Source organism: Rosa rugosa, chromosome 2 (assembly GCF_958449725.1).
Source record: "Rosa rugosa chromosome 2, drRosRugo1.1, whole genome shotgun sequence".
Taxonomy (NCBI): Eukaryota; Viridiplantae; Streptophyta; class Magnoliopsida; order Rosales; family Rosaceae; genus Rosa; species Rosa rugosa.
This window is the reverse complement of record NC_084821.1, coordinates 67,145,795-67,172,744: the sequence shown is the minus strand read 5'-3', so window position 1 is coordinate 67,172,744 and position 26,950 is coordinate 67,145,795. Positions and strand designations below refer to the sequence as shown.

Sequence of the window (26,950 nt, the reverse complement as noted above, 5' to 3'; positions counted from 1 at the left end):
CGGGTGCATTTATCTGTTGTTGATGAAATGAAATCGTCCAGTAAACTCACGTACGTTAATCGTGGAGAATGGGGTACTAGAGGTTTTTCTGGTTCATTTCTGCCATATGTGTTTAATTGACTCGTGCTATCCTAATTGGTTCCAATCTGTGTTCTTAATTGTTAGGCTTGGTCGCCATTTGTTTTCAACTCCGAAAGTACTAGTAGCGAGAGGGAAGCTGCTAATAACCCTGGGGGATTAGTTGACTCCTCTGTAAGTTAGACTCGATGTGGACCTGTAGTTTATCTTATTTTGAAGTTACTTTGTTTAGCATTACCAAGGGTTACCATGTCTTTCATCCCTAAACCCAAATGACGCCTTAGGGCTCTCTGCTCCAGGAATTGAAACGAACATATCGGCATTTCATGCAGTGAAATGACGAAATTCTGATAATTGACAAGTACAGGGGATCATCAAATTGTTATTTCTTAATTATTTTAGTTGGACAAAATGCATATATCCAACATAGAGAGTGATTATCAATATAAATTGTTATTAGTATACACACACTGTAAATCTTGAAACTCTTGAATGAATTACTTGAAATGAATTAAAGGTCGACTTTGATGCATAGAATTTACGAGTCGAGTGATTCAATATTTCAATACATTAAGCACTTGGTTAACGCAACCAAATCCCTAGACAGAGAGTTTTCCATCAAGAGTTTGCAAAGCTTTCTCAGCAACGATTTCGTACATTCTCTCTGTTGGATGAACAGCATCCCAGAATACATACTTTGCTGGATCAGTGCATGTTTGTAATCCTCTGCATGATTCTCCAAACTCTATAGTTCCAGTCCCACAACACCCTTTTGAAGTTTCAGTTAGACCTGCCAAAAAAAAAAATTCCGAGTCTTTCTCATATGCATGATTAATTATTAATCCACAAAAGGTACAGAGAAATTCACCAACCATATAACTGTGGGTTATTCATGGCACTTTCGACAATACCATATGCATCAACAAAGGCAATCTTCATTCCAGATGTTTTGGTAATGTTCTCTAATTTCTTTTGAATCTTGGAATTAAAAGAGAATGACACTTTGTTATAATTTTCCACACATTTGGTCTCGCCCATAAGCGTTTTGACAAGTGGCATGCACCCCAATGGTGGAACTCCAACAACAGCCAATCTTGTGCCTCCTAGCCTATGCATTGCCTGCAAGAAAGTTGGACAGATTAGTTCCACGATTGTTATATATATATGCTACGTTTATGTGACAAATTACAAGCAAATGTTTCACATCAAAGCAACCTGAATGGAATGAGCCATGCAAGAGACCAAATAATTTTGATACTGTTCCACAGTGAACTGCTTGGAGCGAGTTGGTTCCAAGTAGTAGTTTTGGATAAAGTCATTTGTTCCCATACTCATAACAAATAAGGCATTTTTTATGGTATCTTCAGCAGTCTTCTTACCCACCAATCTTGTCAAGTTTAATTTATAATGCATAAAACTCTTCAGCTGTCTGGAAAGAGGTAACACATTCTGTTTAAACGGCAAGAAAGAAAAATATTAGTTGAACATATGCATGTATTATTAGGGTAGTACTCTTCCTAGCTATGTTCCCGTTCGATTTACTAGCTATTATCTTACAAAGGATTACTACTTGAAGAGTTTACCGAAAAATTGGCAGTGAGGTCGTCATAACCCGAGGCAGCTGATGCAAAACTAACACCATGAGGCAGATCTGCAGGCTTTAAATTTGGATCAAGAAATGCTGGAATTGTTTTTGTATACCCAACTGCGTCCGCTGGTAATTAACAAAGGGATACAAATTAGTGCACTGTTAGATCTGTTAGACAACCACTCGACGTCAAAAACTTGTTTGGGAATGAGCTAACTATATGGTTAAAAATGTTTCATGAGTTAAAGATGCACTTTCTCGTAGATGAGGTGCTTTCTCATGAAGCACTTGAGTTTTTAATTAAAACGAAAAACTTTCTCATGAAGCACAACAGGCCCAAGGTAACAGACACCGACTCTCTTGTACAAGTGGAAAAATGCAGACAGAAAGACACAAAAGAAGTGGTAAATGGTATTGCACTGAAGGTTTCAAACTCAATTTTTTCTCGAAAATTAAGTTGATGTATTACCAATAAAATCTGTGGCAAGTCTGCCATTACTGAATCTTCCAGTTGGGCGGCCATTGAAGAATTCTTTGCCATAAGGAAGGAAATTCCCTTTCATGGTCGTGTGCAGAACGTTGTTATTGCCAGGATCGACACTGGAGTCTCCGAATACTAAGATACATGTCACATTGTTTCGAGCAGCGACTTTCCTCATCTCAGCAACATCCAAAGCTCCAGAGAGCAAAGGCAGCAAAGTTAGTATTGTCATACTAATCATCATCATCCTCATTTCGGCCATTGTTTGATGCAGGAGAGAGTTGATGAAGGAAATGCTAGCTAAATAAGTACCGTGTTTCTGTTAAATTGCAGTTGGCTCGATCGGTCGACCTGCTCTTTAATAGGCTGGTGATAAGGAAGGAGAATTAATGCTCAAAAAGCTTCTTTAAATTAAGCCTGTGGCCAAAGCCGCCAAAGTAATTGGAACCACATATTACCCCACATTCCAAGTTTGAACTCACTGATTTAATAAATTGAGAAAACTGATAGGCCCTATAGCCAGCTTTATGGCCGTCATTGGATGGAATGATATGGATTCAAATTTGCTTACCACTATTCCTTACCTCCACTCAATAAAAAGCGAACAATTCTCAGGTTCACCTCTTGGGGTGAAGCAGCATATTCACCCTCTCTTATGATTAACGCATAATAACTTTTTAATTTTCTAATCCAACCATTCAAGTTGTATAATGTAATACAAAGATTAGTTCTGTAAAAAATCAATCAAATTGAAGACCCCTTTTAATTATTCATTTATATGAAATACATGGACGGTTCATCATAATAGCAGTAAGTATTGTTAGAACCGTCCATTTATTTGATTCCGTTAGATAATTAAACGATTTTCGATTCAATTGATTTTTTACAGAGATGATCTTTAAATACTAATTTAAGATATGGACCGTTGGATTATAAATTTATTAAGTAAAAGTGAGTTAATCGATAATAGGGGTGAATATGCTTGTTCACCCAGGGGTGAACCTAAGAATTATGGGTTATCCATAACTATGGGTTAATTATGGTTAACTTAATGGATTATCAAGAAAGAGAAAAAAGAATTTAATAATAATAAAACTAATATACATTACTATTTGATTGTTCATTAAATAAAAAACTCGTAAACCCTTTCGTCTTCTAATTACTCTGTCACGCCCCGGATTTTGAATAACAAATCCAAATCCGAAACATGAATTAATACAACTCACATAAATACAACCTGAATTTTTTTCTCAAAACAACCACACTTCACACCTCTCAATATTACAATAAATCAAATCCTCAAGTTAATTATTACAACACACTCTCACCAAATCAAATTCTAAGGCTCAATGAGCTTAACTCACCTCACTATTACAAATGCTGTAAAACTATAACAAATACTCTAACCCGCTCGATCACCGCCCTGATTCTCCTGACCTGCAGGATTACCCGCTACACCGTTTGAATAGTGTACCGGGATTGCAACAATACAAACCCGGTAAGCTTTTTGCAAAGCTCGTATGAGTAAACGAAAGGATTGCACGATTTAAAGTAACACAATCAACTCAAGCACATTTTAATTTTGTTTTGCATAAGAATTGAAGTGTACAACGTCACTTCAAGCATCAATCAACTCACATCTCATCATGACTACTCAAAAATAAACAACTTCTTACTCAATATATACTCACAGGCTTATGATTTATTTATATAAATCATCCCATGCAGTATATTATACTTACAGGCTTATGATTAATTATATTAATCACCCCATTCAGTATATCATACTTACAGGCTTATGATTAATTATATTAATCATCCCATTCAGTATGTGATGTCATACCCAAGGGCATATGATAACTCGTTTATCCCCCAAGCAGTATGATGGCAGACAGACTAGAGCTCTAACTGTATCGTAAAGTGTCACCTGGGCCAAGGTTCACCTTACGAATGACTGCTTTTCTCAATTCACTCGACTCCTCATTTAATTCATCTCAACGACTCAACTATCGCACTTTACTCAATTACCCATTATCATAGACAACACAACATCTAAGATAAATCACATATTCCAAAGGGTAATGCTCAAAATATAACTCAGTAAATCACATCAATACTTCACCCGATGTCACACCATCGAATATATATTCCACGTAAATATATATATACGTAGTCACCCACACAAGAGTGACCACTAATACCAACTATAGTTCACATGCAATAAAATCTAGAAATTCATTTTTATAGTTTAAATACATTTTACTTACCTATGGACCGTAGTCGATCAAGTCCATATAATTTAAAACAAATATTTATTTTCATAAAACAATTTCCACAATTTCCCAATTAAATAAAATCACCGAATTTCGGTTCGTGAATGAACCATGTGCGATTTACTCACCTCGATATTCCCGCTGCGTCTTCAATTTAACACAATACACACCGAAATCGTTCACCCAAGGGAGACCGTCAATCACCTAATCACACATGACCTTATTTTAGCCAATAACTCAAAAACATACTTAAACGACAATCCAACGGTCGGATCGAAATTAAATGATGATCCAACGGTCGGATCCTCACGGATCGCCTTTAGGATCACCCTCCAAAAATCATCACGAAGATCCAACGGTCGGATCTTCCTGAATTGTCCTTACTAACATCTTCACAAATTTATACAAAAATCCGACGGACGGATTCTCACGAATCGCCTCCCTAATCACTGTTTCTCAATTATACGAAGATCCAACGGTCGGATCTTCGCCCGTGACCTCACAAAGTCACCAGGACAGTCATACGATCAACATATCCAAAATTGAAGCAAAACCGATGGTCAGATCTTCACAGATCGTAAACCGAAGATAAACGTAAAAACGTTAAATAGTAACGTCGAAACGTAAATCCACTATTTATCAACTTTTTCTAACATGACCATGTTATATATCAAAACGCTCGTATGGATGCATAGATCATCGCCTAGATAATGAAAACTCGAAATATGGTCTGATGCGCCGCCACAAGCGGTGGTCAGTGGGCGGTCAACGCCAGTCAACCACCTCCGATGGCAAAGTGACCAACTACAAACTGGTTCAAAATGAAAGGGTGATCGACTTCCATACCTGGAGCTAAGCCTGGTTCGGCCTAGATCGTCCTAGATCAAGCGTTGAAGTTGGATTAATCTGGTGCGTTGATCAGATTCCAGATTGAATCAGGGACGTCGAAATCTTCAACTCGTGATCTTTCACTCCACACTCCAAATCGTCAAGCAAGGAGGATATGAGGATGATCAGGGGAAGGAGGAGATCACAAAAATGGGGAGGATCGGCCCGTGCAACACCGGCACGGCCAAGATCCGATCGAGTCAAAAGCTTGGCTCTGGGGGGCTTCGATCCAGGGATAGAGACAGCGGCGGGGCAAGGAGACACCAGAGGGAGGCTGTGCGTGCGACGGCGAGCTCAAGGAAGGCCGGGTCCGGGGCCAGAGGAGGCTGGAGGACCACCGTTTGGCCGGGTCGGGTCGGTCGGAACCCGAGGGTTCTGAAGGTTTTCGATCGAGAGAGAGAGAGAATCCGGGGGACTATTCCGCAAAAACAGAAAAGTTTCGTCCTTAATGAAAAATAAAATCAGAAAATTCCCTATTTATAGAAAATTCCCAATTTTCAAAAATTCATAACTTAATCATACGAACTCCGAATAATGCGTTCCACATGTCCACGAACTCGTATCGACGAGCTCTACAACTTTCATGAAGGAAGTTTTCCCAAATTTTGAACGTATAAAAAGTCAACTTTGTTGACCCCCTAAAAACGTTTGTTTTCGAAAATAAAATCGTTCGAACTAATTCCACAACTTCTCCAAGCTTCGTACTCGCTCCTACTATCGTGAAATCATTTCTAAAAATCCATGGAATTTAATTTGGATTTTTCGGGGTATTACATACTCTGATTTTTCTTTTTCTTCAGTTCACTGCTATGTTCGTCTTCTATCATCAGTCCATCACTTATCATCATTGTGTTCTTTATTTTTTTTTCTCTAGTTCATTTTCACAGACGTTTACATCTTCTTGGTTCTTCATCTTCGGCATAACGGCCATAACCTATATTGGCAATTCTTATATTTTATTATTTTTTAATTAACTAGTCTAAACTCTGTCGTCTTTTTTGTCTTTCTTTTTTCTTGAAATACTGAACTAATTAATGGCCTATCAAAGAGATAGTGACCAAACATAATTTCTGGGTAAGTTTGTGTCCAACAATTTCTAAGGAGGCTGAGGTTGGTGAAACGCTAGAATAAGATTGGAGATGGCAAATAGAATACCAGCAATCGATTAATTGAAATACATATCAAACTATCAACAGTCCTCTGTCCTCATTCCCTCATCAACAGGCATGCATGTTCATTACTGTGAATTTTAATCACCCAAGATTATCTAATTAATGCCTTGATTCTGCAGATCATTGTACTATGGATACGAAAAATTACCAAACGCCCATTCGCGGATTTGCCAGAAAACAAGTCACAGCTCCGGAGCTCCCCAAACTCTCTGTTTGGTCACCGTACTCTGGCGTAGGATGATTAGTCCACACAATTTTCCTACCACTATACTCTGAGTTGCATGTAATGAATGGTGCATGCATATCAATATAACTGGGATAAGGTAGAAGGTCTCTTCAAATCGAAAACTTATATGTTCAATTAAGATTCGAAATGACCTTGTTCTACCCCTCATGTCAATTTATTGTTGTTATTGACTTATTGAACTAACATCAACTGCATTCATGATGTATCAGTGGTTCCATTTATGAACTCCTTAAACGGTCAAACATCATGGATGGACGTATTTTTCAGTAGCTCTATGACCACAGACACACAGCGGCGCGGTCTCTATTACAACTATTAATGCTTCACTCGTAGTAGTAGTAGAAGAGTACTGAGGCTTTCGGTACGTGGTAAGTATAATTGCTTTGATTGCTGGGGCAGAATTCAATGCTAGCTTCTATAAGTTCTTTGTTAATGTTTATTGCCAGATCCATGAAACCGGGTATTCAAGAGCTTGAAAAAGTTGAAACATAAGTACTATATAAGGAGCTGGCATTTTAAGTATGTCTAGGAAACATGCATTCAGATGCAGAGGCGGCCGGCGCCGATGTCGTTGGCTATCACTTTCTGTTATACAAAGTCAGAAATTTGATTTCAACTACTACGTACGGTGAGGTAGACATCAATGTCATGGATCATAAAAACTAGGATACTTCTGCTTCCACCCAACAGCCCAACTTGCAGTTGCAGATCATAAGAAATTGGCTTCTACTTCTACCTAACTTGAAGTTGGAACCTGCTTGGAGGCAGCAAATTCTGTAGGAACTCCAAGTGGTTAGTCCAATTAATGCCATACAGCTAGAATACGGAGGAACACATGTATTTAGTTAAGTATTAGATCATAGAAGATCACAGCTATGCTTAGCAATTTCCAAGCAAAACACTTAAGAACCGAATTTCCTTCTACAGTGCTGCTACTCCTGATTTTTGTGATTCTAACATCATAAATGTAAATTACTAGTTTAGACGACTACAGTGCATGCACCTGGAATTTATAAGTAATTCTAATATAATAATATTTTGTAATCATTTTTACAAATTTAGCATTGTCATCAAATATTGAACGTGAATATACTCATCGATCTCCTCCAATGACCAATCTAGTCACTAGTGATCCCAAATATTTGATTTTACTTTATAAAGAAAAAATATTTAAATATAATCATTCATATGAAGCTATCAACAAATCCGTTGTAGTCTAGTTGGTCAGGATATTCGGCTCTCACCCGAAAGACCCGGGTTCAAGTCCCGGCAACGGAAAACCTTTTTCCTCAATTGCTTCCCTGTATAAAACGACGTCGTACCACAGCTTGGCTTATTGGCGGGAACAAAACCCCCTCCCAATTCTTTGCTTCTCTTCTCTCTCAGAGTCCCAAATCAAATTTAGGGCTTCCAATTTTTTTGGGTTTTTGGGATCCAAAAGATGGAGAACCCTAGCAGTAAGAGAACCACCGCATGCTGAAGACGGCCAACCTGGCAAAGAAGTTTTGGGGCGAAGCAGTGACAACCGCATGTTACCTTATTAACCGAACACCATGTGTACCGTTGGGCTTGGAGACTCCCGAAGGCGTATGGACCGGTAGAAGCGCTTCATATTCCCACTTGAGGGTGTTTGGGTGCAAAGCATTTGCACATGTGCCAAAGGAGCAAAGATCAAAGCTGGATGACAAGGCCATGCCGTGTATCTTTCTTGGATATGGCAATGAAGAAATGGGCTACCGGTTGTGGAGTCCAAAGACTGTGAAGGTATTCAGAAGCAGAGATGTGGTGTTCCATGAAGGTCAAACCATTGCGGATTTTGACAAAAATGAAGTAGAACATGCAGACCAACTCACCTACGATTCATCACCGCTTCAAGAAGAACCTAGTGACAAAGCTCAAGATATGGTAAATGAAGATGTTCCTGATATGGCGGAAGCAGAAGCAGCAGAACCTGAAGATAATGATCAGGGGGAGCCAAATCAGGGGGAGCAGCTAGAAAATGCCCAAGTACCAGTTCGAAGATCCAACAGAGAGCCAAAGCCAAATACCAAGTATCATTCTTCACAATATATATTGGTGACTAGTGATGGAGATAATCCATATTCCAGATACATTCTGTTGACCAATGATGGAGAGCCTGAATGCTTTGAGGAGGCAAAGACTCATGCAGACTGTGATAAATGGATGTTGGCGATGAAGTCTGAAATGGAGTCCTTATTGAAGAATGACACCTACGAATTGGTGGAGCTTCCTAAAGGCAGAAAATCACTCAAAAATAAATGGGTGTTCAAGTTGAAGAGAGACGAGAATGAACAGTTGACAAAGTTCAAGGCTCGCTTGGTAGTGAAAGGTTTTGGGCAGAAGGAAGGAATAGATTTTGATGAGATCTTCTCACCAGTTGTCAAGATGACTTCTATCAGAGTCATTAATTTTGGGCATGGCAGCTAGCATGGATCTTGAGGTGGAGCAGCTAGATGTGAAAACGGCATTTCTTCATGGTGATTTGGAAGAAGAAATATACATGGAGCAACCAGAAGGTTTCGAAGTCGAGGGAAAGGAGCACATGGTTTGCAAGTTGAAGAAAAGTCTATACGGGCTTAAGCAAGCGCCAAGGCAATGGTACAAGAAATTTGACTCATTCATGGTGGGTCATGGATACAAGAGAACTGATGCAGATCCATGTGTGTATCTCCAGCGGTTTACTGGAGGTAACTTCATTATTTTGTTGCTCTATGTTGATGATATGTTAATAGTGGGCAAAGATGTTTCTATGATTCGCAAATTGAAAGCAGATTTATCAAAGTCATTTGATATGAAAGACTTAGGGCCAGCTAAGCAGATTTTGGGCATGGAGATTACTCGTGACAGGCAGGCGAAGAAATTGTGGCTGTCACAAGAGAGGTATGTTGAACGGGTGCTTGAAAGGTTCAACATGAAAGAAGCTAAGTCAGTAAGCTCACCTCTAGGTAATCATTTCAAGTTAAGCAGATTATTATGTCCAACCACACAAGTAGAGAAAGACAAGATGGCAGGTATCCCTTACTCATCAGCTGTTGGTAGTCTTATGTATGCCATGGTATGCACTCGCCCTGATATTGCACATGCAGTTGGTGTTGTTAGTAGATATCTTTCTAATCCTGGCAGAGAGCATTGGGAAGCTGTCAAGTGGATACTCAAATATTTGAGGGGCACCTCAAAGTTGTGTTTATGTTTTGGTGGATCAAAACCAATCTTGGAAGGTTTTACAGATGCAGATTTGGCAGGAGACCTTGATAATCGAAAGTCCACTTCTGCATACTTAGTTACATTTTCTGGGGGAGCTGTGTCATGGCAGTCCAAGCTACAGAAGTGTGTTGCATTATCCACCACAGAATCAGAGTACTTAGCAGCAAATGAAGCTGGCAAGGAAATGATATGGCTGCAAAGGTTCGTTCAAGAGTTGGGTGTGAAGCAGGAAAATTATGTGGTACATTGTGATAGTCAGAGTGCTATTCACTTGAGCAAAAATTCAATGTATCACCCTCGCACTAAGCACATTGATCATCGGTATCATTGGATCCGAGATGCAGTGTCAAAGAAGTTTTTCCAGTTGAGGAAAATCCACACCAACAAGAACAATTCAGATATGTTGACCAAAGTTGTTCAACAACAAAAATTTGAGTTTTGCAGAAGCGCGTCAGGACTGACGCATCCCTCTATCTAAGTCGGGAGGGGGAGATTGATGGGCCAGTCCCTGGGCCAGTCCTTCCTTAATTGGAGGAGACAAAAGGAAAAAGAAAGCATGCGGCAGACAAAGGGAAAAGCATGCTGCAGAAGACAGGGAAAGAAAAGTAACAGAAGACAGGGAAAAGAAAAGAAAAAGAAAACCTGCAGCCGGCTTTGGAGAAAGAGCTGGAGAGAGAATGTGAGAGAGATGGGGATATATATTCCCATATCGGCAGAGGTGTGCACAAGGAGAAAAGAAGGCAGAAAGAGAGTGCAGAAACCAAAAGAGGCAGAGAGCCCAAACTACAAACAGTGTGAGAAAAACATCTTCATCCAAGTAGAGAGTGAAGAGTGTTTTACTGCATGTTGAGAGTGTAGTTGTGGTTAGGCAGAAAAACAAGTGTTAGAGAGAGTTTCCTTCAAGTAGTGTTCTTGAAGCTGTGTATCTCTTGTACCCACATTATCATAGTGGAAGTTCTTGTTGTTGCTGCCCCGTGGACGTAGGCATTTTGCTGAACCACGTTATATCCGGTGTTCACTTTCTTTTACTCATTTTATTTCCTTGCATATTTATCCTTTTGTGGTTGGAGTTGTTATTTCCATTCTATTACTTTTCCCAACAGTGGTATCAGAGCTCTTGGTTCGTGAGGTGTTAGAATGGAAAGTTCACGGAGTACCATGATCCGACTCAACCACTCTAATTGGATTACATGGAAGCCGAGAATGGAGGATATTCTCTATTGCAAAGATTTGCATGAGCCAATCGTATGAGAGGAGGCCAAGCCGGAAGGAACTTCAGTTCCGACCTGGACGAAGATGAACCGCAAAGCCATCGGTCATATCCGCGAATGGGTGGATGACAGTGTATTCCACCATGTGTCTAATCAAACCAATGCACATGAATTATGGCTGAAGTTGACGTCCTTGTTCGAGAAGAAGACTGCTGCCAAGAAAGCATTTCTAATCAAGGAGCTCGTAAACATGAAGTACAAAGATGGTGTTAGAGTGACCGAGCACCTCAACAACTTCCAAAGTACAATCAATCAATTGGCCACGATGGACATGAAGATTGATGACGAGTTGCAAGCCTTGTTGCTATTGGGATCATTGCCGGACAATTGGGAGACCTTTGTTGTAACTGTAAGTAATTCTGCTCCAGATGGCGTATTGTCTATGGATAATGTTAAAAATAACATGTTGAATGAAGAAACTAGAAGAAAAGCTTCAAGCTCGGACAATAGCCAAGTCTTTGTGACGGAGTATAGAGGAAGGAGCAAAAGCAGGGGACCCAAAGGCCATGGAAGGAGTGTGAGCAGATCCAGGACAAGATTCAATGGAAAATGCCATCATTGTGGTATTTTTGGCCACATGAAGAGGAATTGCAACAAGCTGAAGAAGGATCCGAAGGAGGGTCGAGATGGCAATACACATCAACCGAACGATGACACGAGAAACACTGCAGCTTCCGTGTCTAATGATGAATGTGAGTTCCTTTGTCTTGAAGGTGAATGCTTACATGTTGATGATTGTCCAAGTGTTGCATGGGTCGTTGATTCTGGAGCCTCTTTCCAGGTGTTGCATGGGTCGTTGTTTCGAGCAGCGACTTTCCTCATCTCAGTAACATCCAAACCTCCAGAGAGCAAAGGCAGCAAAGTTAGTATTGTCATACTAATCATCATCATCCTCATTTCGGCCATTGTTTGATGCAGGAGAGAGTTGATGAAGGAAATGCTAGCTAAATAAGTACCGTGTTTCTGTTGAATTGCAGTTGGCTCGATCGGTCGACCTGCTCTTTAATAGGCTGGTGATAAGGAAGGAGAATTAATGCTCAAAAAGCTTCTTTAAATTAAGCCTGTGGCCAAAGCCGCCAAAGTAATTGGAACCACATATTACCCCACATTCCAAGTTTGAACTCACTGATTTAATAAATTGAGAAAACTGATAGGCCCTATAGCCAGTTTTATGGCCGTCATTGGATGGAATGATATGGATTCAAATTTGCTCACCACTATTTCTTAGGTGGTGATACCACCACTCAATAAAAAGCTGTCATGTGTGATAATCTATAACTATGAGTTAATTATGGTTAACTTAATGGATTATCAAGAAAGAGAAAAAAGAATTTAATAATAATAAAACTATGGAAATTATTCTATGCACCGACGGTGCAAATGACCCAACACTTATAAGATGATCTCAACCCTTGATATTTATAATTAATATTTTTATTAATAATCTAAGAGTGTATTTAATGTAATCTAACCATCTATTTATGTAGGTGCAAGTGCACGTCGGTGCATTGAATCTTCCCCCATAAAACTAATATACATTACTATTTGATTGTTCATTAAATAAAAAACTCGTAAACCCTTTCGTCTTCTAATTACTCTGATTTTTCTTTTTCTTCAGTTCACTGCTATGTTCGTCTTCTATCATCAGTCCATCACTTATCATCATTGTGTTCTTTATTTTTTTTTCTCCAGTTCATTTTCACAGACGTTTACATCTTCTTGGTTCTTCATCTTCGGCATAACGGCCATAACCTATATTGGCAATTCTTATATTTTATTATTTTATTATTTTTTAATTAACTAGTCTAAACTCTGTCGTCTTTTTTGTCTTTCTTTTTTCTTGAAATACTGAACTAATTAATGGCCTATCAAAGAGATAGTGACCAAACATAATTTCTGGGTAAGTTTGTGTCCAACAATTTCTAAGGAGGCTGAGGTTGGTGAAACGCTAGAATAAGATTGGAGATGGCAAATAGAATACCAGCAATCGATTAATTGAAATACATATCAAACTATCAACAGTCCTCTGTCCTCATTCCCTCATCAACAGGCATGTTCATTACTGTGAATTTTAATCACCCAAGATTATCTAATTAATGCCTTGATTCTGCAGATCATTGTACTATGGATACGAAAAATTACCAAACGCCCATTTGCGGATTTGCCAGAAAACAAGTCACAGCTCCGGAGCTCCCCAAACTCTCTGTTTGGTCACCGTACTCTGGCGTAGGATGATTAGTCCACACAATTTTCCTACCACTATACTCTGAGTTGCATGTAATGAATGGTGCATGCATATCAATATAACTGGAATAAGGTAGAAGGTATCTCTTCAAATCGAAAACTTATATGTTCAATTAAGATTCGAAATGACCTTGTTCTACCCCTCATGTCAATTTATTGTTGTTATTGACTTATTGAACTAACATCAACTGCATTCACAAAATATAGATCATTGTCGATATTTATTTTTACAGTAACAAAATAGAGAGATTATTGGCGTAGTGGTTCTTGCCTAGTTGGGTGTGCTCCCCAACCTAAGTTCGAACCCCGAAGCTGTCAAAGTGGCCAGGCACTGTGCTGCAATGCACAGTTGGAGCATTTCACATGCGCCGAAGAGGTTTATCTTGGGCCTAAGAACATCAACTGCATTCATGATGTATCAGTGGTTCCATTTATGAACTCCTTAAACGGTCAAACATCATGGATGGACGTATTTTCAGTAGCTCTATGACCACAGACACACAGCGGCGCGGTCTCTATTACAACTATTAATGCTTCACTCGTAGTAGTAGTAGAAGAGTACTGAGGCTTTCGGTACGTGGTAAGTATAATTGCTTTGATTGCTGGGGCAGAATTCAATGCTAGCTTCTATAAGTTCTTTGTTAATGTTTATTGCCAGATCCATGAAACCGGGTATTCAAGAGCTTGAAAAAGTTGAAACATAAGTACTATATAAGGAGCTGGCATTTTAAGTATGTCTAGGAAACATGCATTCAGATGCAGAGGCGGCCGGCGCCGATGTCGTTGGCTATCACTTTCTGTTATACAAAGTCAGAAATTTGATTTCAACTACTACGTACGGTGAGGTAGAAATCAATGTCATGGATCATAAAAACTAGGATACTTCTGCTTCCACCCAACAGCCCAACTTGCAGTTGCAGATCATAAGAAATTGGCTTCTACTTCTACCTAACTTGAAGTTGGAACCTGCTTGGAGGCAGCAAATTCTGTAGGAACTCCAAGTGGTTAGTCCAATTAATGCCATACAGCTAGAATACGGAGGAACACATGTATTTAGTTAAGTATTAGATCATAGAAGATCACAGCTATGCTTAGCAATTTCCAAGCAAAACACTTAAGAACCGAATTTCCTTCTACAGTGCTGCTACTGCTGATTTTTGTGATTCTAACATCATAAATGTAAATTACTAGTTTAGACGACTACAGTGCATGCACCTGGAATTTATAAGTAATTCTAATATAATAATATTTTGTAATCATTTTTACAAATTTAGCATTGTCATCAAATATTGAACATGAATATACTCATCTCCTCCAATGACCAATCTAGTCACTAGTGATCCCAAATATTTGATTTTACTTTATAAAGAAAAAATATTTAAATATAATCATTCATATGAAGCTATCAACAAATCCGTTGTAGTCTAGTTGGTCAGGATATTCGGCTCTCACCCGAAAGACCCGGGTTCAAGTCCCGGCAACGGAAAACCTTTTTCCTCAATTACTTCCCTGTATAAAACGACGCCGTACCACAGCTTGGCTTATTGGCGGGAACAAAACCCCCTCCCAATTCTTTGCTTCTCTTCTCTCTCAGAGTCCCAAATCAAATTTAGGGCTTCCAATTTTTTTGGGTTTTTGGGATCCAAAAGATGGAGACCCCTAGCAGTAAGAGAACCACCGCCGGAGCTCTGGAAGAGAACATCTTGGCCATCCTCGACTCCACCGAAGCCGACGACACTCACTACGCCAACGACGACCGTAAACCCCCTATTCCCCTTTTTCGATTTCGTTTACTTATTTTTACTGAATCTGATCTCCGAGGGTAAATAAAAATTACTAATTGAATTACTAGTGATTTCGTTGATGAAAGATGAAATCTTCAATTCAATTGTGTCTAGTACTCGGATTGCAGTGTTGTGCTTTCGATCAAATTGTGTTTTATAAACGCTGTGTGTGTTTATTTGGTGATTGATGAACAGGAACTGCTTTCCTCGACGCCGTTCGTGCCGCTTCGCTTGTACCCGAAAATGGAACTCCACCTACCTAGTAGGGATTACCTTTTTGTTAGATATTATTAGTAACTTTTTGGCTGTATAGGGAATTGATAGTGTTTATGCCTTGATGGATTTATGTTTGGTGTTGGTTTTGTTGGACAGTAAATGGTTTGAGTCGATCTTCGCCATCTTGAGGATTGGGAAATCTCTGGAGCTGACTATGGCAAGTTTTAAGCTTTTGAATGAGTTGGATAAGGTAATGAATTTCTCCTCTGAAGCGTTGATTTCCGATTCATTGTAATTTGATGGTTTCTCACAAATTCCTTTGGCTTCCTCTTTTAGCGTTTCCCTCGGGTGCATTTGTCTGTTGTTGATGAAATGAAATCGTCCAATAAAGTCATGTTCAATGAGGTACTAGAGGTTTTTCTGGTTCATTTCTGCCATATGTGTTTAACTGACTCATGTGCTGTCCTAACTGGTTCCAATTTTTGTTCTTGTTAGGCTTGGTCGCCATTTGTTTTCAGCTCCGAAAGTACTAGTAGCGAGAGGGAAGCTGCTAATAACTTGGGGGGATCAGTTGACTCCTCTGTAAGTTAGACTCAATGTGGACCTGTAGTTTAGCTTGTTTTGAAGTTCATGGACCTGTAGTTTGCTCTCTATAACATTCTCTAATTCTTTGCATATCTTTGTACTCATGGGTACTCAAATGTATGTGCAGAATTTGCTTGGCTTGTTTACTTTGATGACAACTCTTCCATCTGTACTTTGTTAAGCATCTGTACTTTGTTAAGTAGTTTGAAACTGTCTTTTCCAAAAACCTTTTTGCATAAGGAATAATTCATATTCAGTTATGTTTTTTGGTCCATATCCGTATGAAAGAAATATGTATGAATTTATACCAGGTTTTCGCATTAGTGAGCATCTGGCATTAGTATCAGTGTAATCAGTTTGCTTAATTTTTTTTTTTTCCTATCTATTTTCATTGGGAGCTCTAATTTCTTATAATTGATTCTGATAGCTTACCTATTGCGATTCCACCTTCATTGAAGTGTCTCTTGCCAACTGCAGGGTTTCCAACATTTGATAGAAGACCTTGCTGATGCAAGTGCTGAACCAAACTTCCAAGCCTCAGAAACAAAGGTTAGTTAAATTGCACAGGGTTTGATCTTTTAGTTAGGATAGAAGAGATATAATAGGTATAAGGGAAGGGAAGAGAAGAGAAGATGAGGGCAGCAAATGTTTTGAAGTTCTGTATCTCTTGTTTGGATGGTTATATTGAAAGAGCAGGTATTTAATTGCAGACACTTTTGGAATAATAAATAGTCAAACTCTGAGATATCAGTATCTTGTTCTGCCTGCATATTTCTATTTTTTAAGAAATAAAAGTGGCAAGAAGAGAAGGTAAGTATCTCACTTCTCTTTTCTCTATTTCTCTTTACATTTAGTCATCCAAACAAGTCGTTTTAATATTTTCTCCTGTTTTCCATGTTTCTCAACCCAAACTGCCGTTACTTTCTATATAATTTGTTTATCACAAACTATTTTGAAACTAGTGTGTCATGTTTTTTCATAAGTTTATGGATTGCCAGGATATGATTATTTTGGGTTGTACTGGCATTTTTGCATAAAGTTGCAAATGGATCTTCTTCTAATGATAGTAGAAATATTGTTGTTGGCAGAAGTAGAAATAGAAATGATCTACTATAGAAGGCAAGGATTTAAGTTCTATTTTCCAAAAGTAGGTATGATGTTGTAGGCAGAAACAAACCTTGTATGTAGCGAAACTTATAACAGTGATACATTTAAATGTACTTTTACCAATAAATAAATCCTGTATCTGCATAATGTTGTGGACAAAAATATGAGTCAATGATTTAATCAGGTTCAATTCATGCCACCACTTTAGATGTAGTTATGTATGCATATTGGAGCTCAAATGGACTAAACATTTCTCTCATGGCTCTGATTTTTATATATGTTCATGTTATTGTCATTTCAAAGAAGCGTCTGCGAAGATTGAAGGTTTGTTAGGTTCATTCAGTGCAAAAGCATTATGTGTTCACTAGTCTTCCTTCACTATCTAAGCAAAGTTTCCTCCTTGTTTGGGTCTTTCTTGATCTTGTTTTATTGCAGTCCCTAGGAAACATGTTGCTGTTTCAATACCTAGTCAACGTTCTTGAAGGAGATTTTCAACCTCGCAACTGTGTCTACGCAGGTAAATTGATTTTTTTTTTTTTTTTAATTATGTGTAGATTTGTTGAAGGATTAAGTTGCTCATTATTGGATGCAGAAACTGCAAACTGGGTCCTTCTGAGAGAGTCTTTGCTCAACATGCTTTTGGTATGTCTGTCTTGGCCCATGAATACTGATGAATAGTGAAGAATATGTATTCTATCATTGATACAGTAGTTGTTAATAGAATTTTTATACCATGATGCTTACTCAAACTTAAATTATCTTTTGAAGGTATCAAGAAAGATAAACTACAAAAACTTGATGAAGGATTGCTTGGCCATTATGTGTAAGCTGTATCAAACCAATGCTGGATTTGCTGATGATCTAATAAGTTCAGAGACGTCTGTGGCACAACCAGCTGAAAATTTTGATACGGCTGCAACAATTGCTTTACTTGAGATAGGAAAGAATACCTGTATAGCCATGCAGAAGTTTCTGATAATGGTGAGCCCCTAAGCAATGTCTTAATGGACAGTTCATAGTTGTAAATCAGTTTCACCGTCGGCACTAATTTGGGATGTTCAGATTATGGAGCTTGACTTGTCGAAGAAGACAGCAGAAATGCAAGGGTCTACTACAAGAGCAGATGGTGTCAGGTATTTGTTTCTTTTTCTTGATATAATGAATTTTTCTGTATTTTTTCAATTTATTTGTTGAAAATCAATGCTCTATTGGGTTTGGTGCAGAACTCCTCTGCTGGAGATAGTTCTGGATGAGCTAACTTACGATAAGGATATTCTTGACTCATTTCTTCAGGTTCATATGTCTTTCCATTTTCCATTTATGGTTTGTTCTGTTGCCGTATTCGTATATAGTCTGCAGCATATGTTCCAGACAGTATGTTACTATGAATCGAACATGTTATGTCTCTTAAACTTTAATGGTGAGAGTTACAGATTTTATCACCTTAATTTGGCAAAATGTGATGCTTTTTGACTATTTATGATAAGTTGGACACTCTTTTTGCTGCCACTCCTTTATGAAGATGCTTTGCAGGTTTTCAATGAACCTAAATGGAAGCTTGAGATAGTTGTGCAGTATTTGTGGAAATACATTGGTAAGGTGAGCTATCAGAGTTATAGAAAACCAGTTATGTGTCCAAATCAGCCAACAAAGGTCCTTCTGCTTGTATTGTCATGACATCTTCTATCTATGGTGTTACCTTTCTTCGTTTTTGTATTCCTGAAGGATTTTTTTATGTCATAATGGTTATTGAACTTGTGGAATTGCACTTTGTCCTGAATAATCATGATTTAACTTATCACACTCTACGTGTTGTAGCCTTCTGTTCGAACTCGTAGAGCAAATGGTCCTACAGATGATGCATCATTCAATGGAGCATTGAAGTGCTTTTCAAATGTCACCAGCACAAAAACCACCATAAAAAAGATTAGGCCAGAACTAGCTCAGTTGCTTTTAGCACATGGCCTTCAGGTGAATATTCTTGCTATTGACAGAATACTTGCTCAGAAATATCTATAAATTTGGGTTTGTAAGGGGTAATGTGTCATTTTTTTCATAACTGTCTTGATTGTGTATTTATGTGTATATGTTACATTGCTGCAATCAACGGCCTTAAGAGGACATCATACAAATGGACTGCATGTTTGAGCAATTTTCTTAAGAAATTACAAGAGTCTTCTTTCTAACTTGTTCAGTTGGATACTCATCATGAAGGTGATTTGAGTTGCATCTCACCTACTGTGCCTCTAGCCTCCTAGCTATGCATATACTCTTTTATGGTAACGAAGTCTATAAATAGATGTCTTTGTAGTGCCTGTGTAGGTGCTTGTGTGTACTCTATGATAGAATAAATGTATCCAAATGGCTTTTACAATGAGGCTTACAATGTTTAAGTCTCTCAGTAGCATGTTCTTTTACTTTAACCCTTACCAGAATATTGATCAAAGCTTTTGTGTTTTTTTAATTAGGCTCACTTATCCTTACCATGTAAACAACATGTCAAAGGCACCTCTGCTTCCAGTGAAGAAAGAAGTAACAGCTCCCTCATTGAAGTATCTGAGAATATAATATCTGCATTTAGAAATCTGAAGACTGCGGACACGTAAGCTCAGAGTTGGAAACTTAGAATCAAATTTTACTTGCTTGTTCTTGTGTTTTTTTTTTTTTTTAATCAACTGTAGCTGGAGTCCCACTATTAGTAACTTCAATGCTTCGTTTTCTTTTGACCTTGTATTATAACATTACATGGTTTAGGAAGATGGAGATTTTGCCACTTGGAAAAGAAGCACTGTTTATGGCAGCTACTATCATATCAGCGCAGTCATAGTATGCCGAAGGTAATTTGAGGGTGATTATCCAGTATGAAATCCAACAGGTTTATATAGTGCATAGTTAGGATGAATAGTATATGTTAATGTATACAAAATAAATGTGTTAATGTTTGCTTCTAATTTGCACTTAGAACTGTTGTTTTGTTGCCTTCTATATTGAATTGCATGAGAATGACTCAAATATGGGTGAAGTAACTGCACATTGATAATTGAATATTAGGAGGGTCTGCTAATATAATCAATCTGATTATTGACAAGTCAAATTTTTTTTTAATGAATCTGACTTGAGTCGTGGTGGAGTTGTATGCAAGGCTTAATTCTTATTGTAACCTACAACAGCGATAATTTCATCTGATAGACTTGTTTGAACTGATGGCTGATCTTTGCTCTTTTCTGTTTTTTCCAGGTCAGGTGCATATAGCATCTTGTGATTCTGTGCATGCTTGAGAAGCTTAAGGAGTAGGCTACATGCGCAAGTCAAGCTTATTGACTTTTGTTTTAGGATGTATGTACGAAGGTTGTATAGCTGTAGTGATATTCTTGCGTTTTAGGGAAAAACGTGAGTGTTCAAATGGCAGGAATTAAGATTCTACCATAGATGGGATCGAAGATGACTAATGGTCCTTGTATTTGTAAATGTGTAGTGATACCCTATTGCTTCAGCTATATTCAGGCAGCAGTTGCCTGGAGGATTATAAAACAGGATGCTCATTCGAAATCCAAGATTATTCTCTTTATTTTATGTTAGATTTCTGAGATTTTTTTTTTTCAACTAAATCACAACAGCCTTAGTCTAATACAAGAAAAGATGATCCTGAAAATTTCAAGATCTCCATCCACAAAAATCCTCATACATTAATACATCATTATCCATGTGCTTGTAAATGTCATAAATCATTGCTATTGATCTAGAAAATCATAAATTACATTCCACACGCTTGAATTAAAAAACCCTGTTTGCTTCCTAGACTTCAAAATGCACCCAATCCTTTCAGTGCACCCTGTTTCCACACGCTTGGGTTTATATCTAATTTTCTCATTATAAAACTAGTCTGCTCAACTTTCGTTTGCAGCTCCTACGGTTCATGTTGCTCATTGCAACTCGGTATCAGATTTAACATCCACAACTGAACTGCTTTTGTATGCAGTAACATGGGTATAGACTAGTTTGAACTAGAAAATGTTATTTATCTTCAATTCAACTGACGTCAATGAGATTTTCTAGAGCAAATCATCGAGAACGCAACCAGAATCAATCATAGAACACAGCCTTCAGTGCATCATGCAGCACAAGCAGTTAAAATAATGCTTCATCCAGAATTCACATGGAGAGAAACAAAACAGAAGGATTGATAGCCAATACACATCGAATGTTGAGAATCTGAATTACAATAGCTATAACATAGAAAAACAACACAGCATTTGAATGCACAAAGCAATCCCTCTTCATTTCTGCCACATGATTCGCTATGATCACTAAGGTACCGATATCAGAGTTTCGTCATATCCGGTCACGTTAAAATAAAACCTACACCCAGGCACTGCCTCAAGCCTATATCGGCCGCTACAGAACGGCTTCTCTTCTTTACCGCATTCAATCATGACCAACTCATTCTTGTTTTCCGTATCCGCAATTTGAAAAACTGCCATTTTTAATGTGGGGAGTGCCCAAAAATACCAAAGCTGTATTTTTATTTTTTTTTAATTTTCTTTTAATTAACAAATACCTAATTCTAAACTACCCATCGGTAAAATTGACGAAACTGTCACCGACTCCTTATCCAATTCCAAGTATGATTACTTACTGGTTTAATCATTTTCGTTGTGGAAAAGGTTAAACATATTAGAAACATATTTGGATTACATTACTGCTTTGGATTCAGACAATCAGACTCTCAGTTTTTCTATATATACACCTACTGGCCCTTGTCCAAAAACCTCATCGTATCTTCATCTCGTGTCTGCCTATTGTGCTCTCATTACTTCTTGTTCGTTTCTAAGTTTTGCAAAACAACTCCTGGGTTTCAAACCCTTTTGCATTGCTCGAGTTCTTTCTTTAGGTTCGAAAAAGCGCAGCGACAATGCCTGCCGTAGGTATTGCCAGTGGTGGCCGCAGCAAGGAGTATGCCGGAGAACTCACCCGTTATGTTATGGTAACGTGCATCATCGCCGCCATGGGAGGGCTGATTTTCGGCTACGACATTGGAATCTCCGGTGGTGTAACGTCCATGGACTCGTTCCTGAACAAGTTCTTTCCCTCTGTGTACCGTAAGAAGGAGCTAGACAAGTCGACCAACCAGTACTGCCAGTATGACAGTCAGGCGTTGACCATGTTCACGTCTTCCTTATACTTGGCTGCTCTCATGGCGTCGATTGTGGCCGCCACCGTGACTCGGAAGTTTGGCCGGAAATTGTCCATGTTCTTCGGTGGTGTTCTCTTCTGCTCCGGCGCCATCATCAATGGCGCTGCCAGTGCTGTGTGGATGTTGATTCTTGGCCGGATACTCCTCGGTTTCGGTATCGGATTCTCCAATCAGTCTGTGCCACTCTACTTGTCTGAGATGGCACCATCCAAGTTCAGAGGAGCTCTCAACATCGGTTTCCAGCTTTCTATCACACTTGGCATCCTCGCCGCCAATCTGTTGAATTACTTTTTTGCCAAGATAAAGGGCGGTTGGGGATGGCGTTTGAGTTTGGGTGGTGCAATGGTCCCTGCCCTTATCATCACCGTTGGCTCCCTAATATTACCAGACACACCAAACTCTATGATCGAACGCGGCCAGCACGAGGAGGCCGAGACACAACTCCGGAGGATTCGCGGTGTTGATGATGTCAGCGAGGAGTTCAATGACCTTGTTATAGCTAGTGATGAGTCCAAGAAGATAGAGGATCCATGGAGGAATCTGCTCCAGAGGAAGTACAGGCCCCAACTTTGCATGGCAATTCTGATTCCATTCTTTCAGCAGCTTACTGGTATCAATGTGATCATGTTCTATGCTCCTGTGTTGTTCAACACAATTGGTTTCGGAAGTGATGCTTCTCTCATATCGGCTGTGATCACCGGACTTGTTAATGTTGCTGCAACAATTGTTTCGATGTATGGTGTTGATAAGTGGGGAAGGAGGAAGCTCTTCCTTGAGGGTGGAACTCAAATGTTGATATGCCAGATAGTTGTGGCTGCTTGTATTGGTGCAAAATTTGGATTGGATGGAAATGCTGATAACTTGCCAAAGTGGTATGCAATTGTTGTGGTAGTTTTCATCTGCACATATGTAGCAGGGTTTGCTTGGTCATGGGGTCCTCTAGGGTGGCTAGTCCCTAGTGAAATCTTCCCCTTGGAAATCAGATCAGCTGCTCAGAGTGTCAATGTCTCAGTCAATATGATCTTCACCTTCATTGTGGCTCAAGTCTTCTTGACAATGTTGTGCCACTTGAAATTCGGGCTCTTCATCTTCTTCGCATTCTTCGTGTGTGTCATGTCCGTTTTCGTGTACTTGTTCTTGCCCGAGACAAAGGGGATCCCAATTGAAGAGATGAGCAGGGTGTGGAAGCAGCATTGGTACTGGAAGAGATTTGTTACCGATGAAGATTACCCCAACGATGGTTATGAGATGAGCAAGCCAACAATTGTCAACATTGTGTAATTGGTCATCGGCAAATATGCTTCTTCATTTAGTTGTTTAGTTTTGGTAGTGATAATTCTGTTGTAGTTTCCTTCAGTATTGTTTTTCTTTCATCCAAAAAAAAAAAAAAAAAAACTATTATTGTTTCCCATTAGGCACTGTCAAGGTTTATATATAAATTTATGTCCTTCAATTTAAAAGAAAAAAAAAAGTACATTTGCTACTGTTCTTCAAATTGAGTGATTAACTTCATGTTCTCAACTGTTTGTATTCGATCTCCAACTGTTGGAGGCCTTCGAATTTGGAATCCCCTTCAATGTGAATTTTCGTTTTTGGTAAATTGGAAAAGTAAAATGGTATTCGGCAGAGGAAGAGATCCGGCATTCAATTTCCGGATTGCCTCCTCTGCAAAATCAAGAGCATCATCAACTTGCACTTCTCGGATCCCAACCCTATATGCAACAGTCTGCACTAATTTAAACAGCTTAAGTGCTTAACCTCACTCACCCACATCATACTCTCTCCTGATACCATAGGGAAACGCGTCCTCCAAAAAAGAGCCACAGTGCTTTTGGCAAAGAAGGAGATCCGACATCCAATTGCCGGATCGCCTCCTTTGCAAAGTCAAAAGCATAGATAACTGGCACTTATCGGATCCCAACAACAGTTAATCAATGATATATTCAATGGAAATTTGAGTTAAATGGTTCTTCAACTAAAATTAAACAATAGCAATAGCCACAAACAACAGCAATCATTTTCATGCCATATCTTCTTCACGCCAAAAAGATAAAAATAAAAGGAAGTTAAATGGTTCTCGAATTAAGATCGAAACTCAGAGTCGGATAAAACTCAGAGCTAGAGAGACAGAGCTAAAGCTTTGGTGTGGCTGTGGCAGAGAGATAAGAGAGCATCAAGAGGAAGCAAAAAGGTTTAGGGTTGAAATGAAATGAGGGGTTGCTTCTAAATGCACCCAATGATCGTTTCAGTAAACCCAAGGCATATAAAGAAAATTTTGTTTGCTGCAGCTCAATGACTCATGCTTATTAGTTATTGCAATGACAATCCTCCTACAACTCAGTATCAGGTCTAACATCCATCTACTAACAGAACTGCTTTTGTTTGCAATTACATAGGTTTTAGAACCTCATTGCAATGACAATCCTCATTGTCCAAAAACCTCACTGTATCTTCCTCTCGTATCATCTCTGAGTTTTTCCATTTCCTTATGCTCCATTTCATATCATCAACTGATGAAAAACTCAGGAAGAAAGAAAACTGAAGAAGGGCTTATTGTAAGCTACAACAGCCATAATTTCATCTGATAAACTAGTTTGAACTGATGGCTGATCTTTGCTCTTTTCTGTTTTTTTCCAGGTCGGGTGCATATAGCATATTGTGATTCTTTGCATGCTTGAGAAGTTTAAGGAGCAGGCTACATGCGCAAGTCAAGCTGATTGACTTTTGTTTTAGGATGTATGTGCGAAGGTTGTATAACTATAGTCATATTCATGCATTTTGGGAAAGAATGTGAGTGTTCAAATGGCAGGAATTAGGATTATACCATAGATGGGCAGATGACTAATGGTGGTCGTATTTTACAAATGTGTAGTGATACCCTATTGCTTTAGCTATATTCAGGCAGCAGTTGCCTGGAGGATTATATTATTATAAACCAGGATGCTCATTCTAAATCCAAGTTTTTTCTGTTTTCTTATTCAATTTCTATGTTGTTAGAATACTGAGGTTTTCTTTTCAACTAAATCACTGCAGCCTTAGCTAACACAAGAAAATATGATACTGAAATTTTCAACATCTCCATCCACAACAATTCTCAGGAAACATCATGATCCATACGATAATACTTACAAATGTCATCAATCATGGCTATATCATAAATTAGATTCCACACGTTTGAATTCCGCTGTATTGCCGAGTCTCCGTTGAATCAAATCAAAGCAAAGCCAACCAAATCACGATTCTTCTGTGACGCCATTTGAGTTCCTGCCATGAGTGTTTACAAAATGAACTTTCAAAGACTGGTGGAATGGATTCAACAGAGGGAGGCAGGGGATAAAGTACTCACTTAGGGGATGGTGAGTCGATTTGCATTGTAACTGGTCCATCATTGACCAAATTGACCTATAAACTCAATTATTCATTATCCATGTATCAGACGTTTCTATTGAACTAAGAATTGAAAGGGGATGCATGATAATGCAGAAAGTTTAGCAATCCCTTACCTTCATCATTGCTCCAAACACGCCATCTACACAAGCAACACAACCCACAAAATGCCATCAATAAATCACTTGCGGCAAGATTGAATTGGATATGCAACTCACTAGACCAAATTACGAAATGGAAGTTAAATTCAAAGTTCTATGCAAGTTAAAGGAAGAAAATGAATTATTTCGCGATAGAAACTTATCCTTTCCAATCTCCAATGACTAATTCATCTACTCCCTTTATCGGCCAAAGTTGCGAGTTAGACTCTATTTTATCATTCAAGACACCTCTAGTCTAATGAGTTACACATACAATCAAAAACAGGAAATAGGCCAAGAAAACATGAAAATAATTTCACCTTTTATTGCATCCGGCTTGTAGGATTTTCTAAAGCTCTGAACCAACGAAGCATAAAAGGGCTTTGCTTTATCCGGCGCCATGGCCACATGAAAATCAGGCTTGTTACCCTTGAGGATTCCATACAATGTAAATTGACTCACTGTCAATCCACAAGTACACAAAAACCTTAAACCCCAACTTCATAGTAAAACTTGTTTCACCCAACAAAAGAACAAAACTTTAAGCTTAACTACTTACCCAGTAACACTTCATAGTTCCTCTGCATTACCTGCAAACACAAACAAACAAACATAACCCAACTGATAAAAACCGTTATTACAGTTAAAGTCTCAGTTAGAAAGTGAAATTACGTTTTGGTCCCATCCTCTTGCGCTACTCTCATTTGTGAACAGCCTCATATTCAAGACCTTCCGGCATCTGAAAATTTCAGTCACAAAATCAAAACTATTGAATTTTTGAAAATTGAAATGTAGAGGGATAGCGGGGAGGTACATGTATTCGGCATCGGAGACGGAATCGGACTCGTGAAGCCCGACAAGGACGAGTAGGCCCGGCCCAATGGCCGAGACGGTGCGGCCTTCGACCTCGACGCTGGCGGAGGCGACGCGCTGGACGACGGCTCTCATGGCTCTGACGGGGTGAGTTCGATTGGGTTTGGTGCCAATAGTTGCAAAGGGCGGAAGCGTAGAGAGACAGTAGTAGTACATTGTTTATTTATTGCTTCAAAGGGTCAATTTTAGTAACTAGG

At 38.9% G+C, this 26,950-nt stretch overlaps 4 protein-coding genes and 2 non-coding genes across 7 annotated transcripts; 4 read left to right on the top strand and 2 right to left on the bottom strand.

The window, feature by feature from the left end:
• Positions 1-512: 512 nt before the first annotated feature.
• LOC133733243 (GDSL esterase/lipase At5g45950) lies at positions 513-2,522 on the bottom strand. Its single transcript, XM_062160892.1, has 5 exons — positions 2,136-2,522; positions 1,662-1,792; positions 1,294-1,527; positions 951-1,197; positions 513-868 (listed from the first exon to the last, which is right to left on the bottom strand). Exons 1-5 carry the CDS (start codon positions 2,407-2,409, stop codon positions 678-680), a joined length of 1,077 nt encoding a protein of 358 aa, XP_062016876.1. The 5' UTR covers positions 2,410-2,522; the 3' UTR covers positions 513-677.
• A 5,410-nt stretch (positions 2,523-7,932) lies between these two features.
• TRNAE-CUC (transfer RNA glutamic acid (anticodon CUC)) lies at positions 7,933-8,005 on the top strand. The gene has a single exon. It is a non-coding gene; the product is annotated as a tRNA-Glu (tRNA).
• A 6,846-nt stretch (positions 8,006-14,851) lies between these two features.
• On the top strand, positions 14,852-20,737 carry LOC133729534 (negative regulator of systemic acquired resistance SNI1). Of its 2 annotated transcripts, XM_062157067.1 has the most exons (16): positions 14,857-15,225; positions 15,447-15,513; positions 15,624-15,717; positions 15,804-15,872; positions 15,963-16,049; positions 16,530-16,601; positions 17,595-17,676; positions 17,752-17,801; positions 17,928-18,140; positions 18,222-18,292; positions 18,383-18,452; positions 18,693-18,758; positions 18,978-19,130; positions 19,628-19,761; positions 19,914-19,996; positions 20,397-20,737. In XM_062157067.1, the coding sequence occupies exons 1-15, from the start codon at positions 15,117-15,119 to the stop codon at positions 19,984-19,986; spliced, it is 1,410 nt and encodes a 469-aa protein (XP_062013051.1). In that variant the 5' UTR covers positions 14,857-15,116; the 3' UTR covers positions 19,987-19,996; positions 20,397-20,737. The 2 variants fall into 2 exon arrangements, with proteins under 2 accessions (XP_062013052.1, XP_062013051.1); XM_062157068.1 differs by lacking the exon at positions 18,693-18,758 and having other exon boundaries at positions 14,852-15,225.
• Positions 14,881-14,953, top strand: TRNAE-CUC (transfer RNA glutamic acid (anticodon CUC)). The gene has a single exon. It is a non-coding gene; the product is annotated as a tRNA-Glu (tRNA).
• Positions 20,738-22,039: 1,302 nt separating the features above from the next.
• On the top strand, positions 22,040-23,640 carry LOC133733242 (sugar carrier protein C-like). Its single transcript, XM_062160891.1, has one exon. It carries the CDS (start codon positions 22,072-22,074, stop codon positions 23,632-23,634), a length of 1,563 nt encoding a protein of 520 aa, XP_062016875.1. The 5' UTR covers positions 22,040-22,071; the 3' UTR covers positions 23,635-23,640.
• Positions 23,641-25,393: 1,753 nt separating this feature from the next.
• LOC133733241 (uncharacterized) lies at positions 25,394-26,950 on the bottom strand. The gene is made up of 7 exons (XM_062160890.1): positions 26,695-26,950; positions 26,553-26,619; positions 26,440-26,470; positions 26,201-26,341; positions 25,857-25,882; positions 25,700-25,755; positions 25,394-25,617 (listed from the first exon to the last, which is right to left on the bottom strand). Exons 1-7 carry the CDS (start codon positions 26,907-26,909, stop codon positions 25,587-25,589), a joined length of 567 nt encoding a protein of 188 aa, XP_062016874.1. The 5' UTR covers positions 26,910-26,950; the 3' UTR covers positions 25,394-25,586.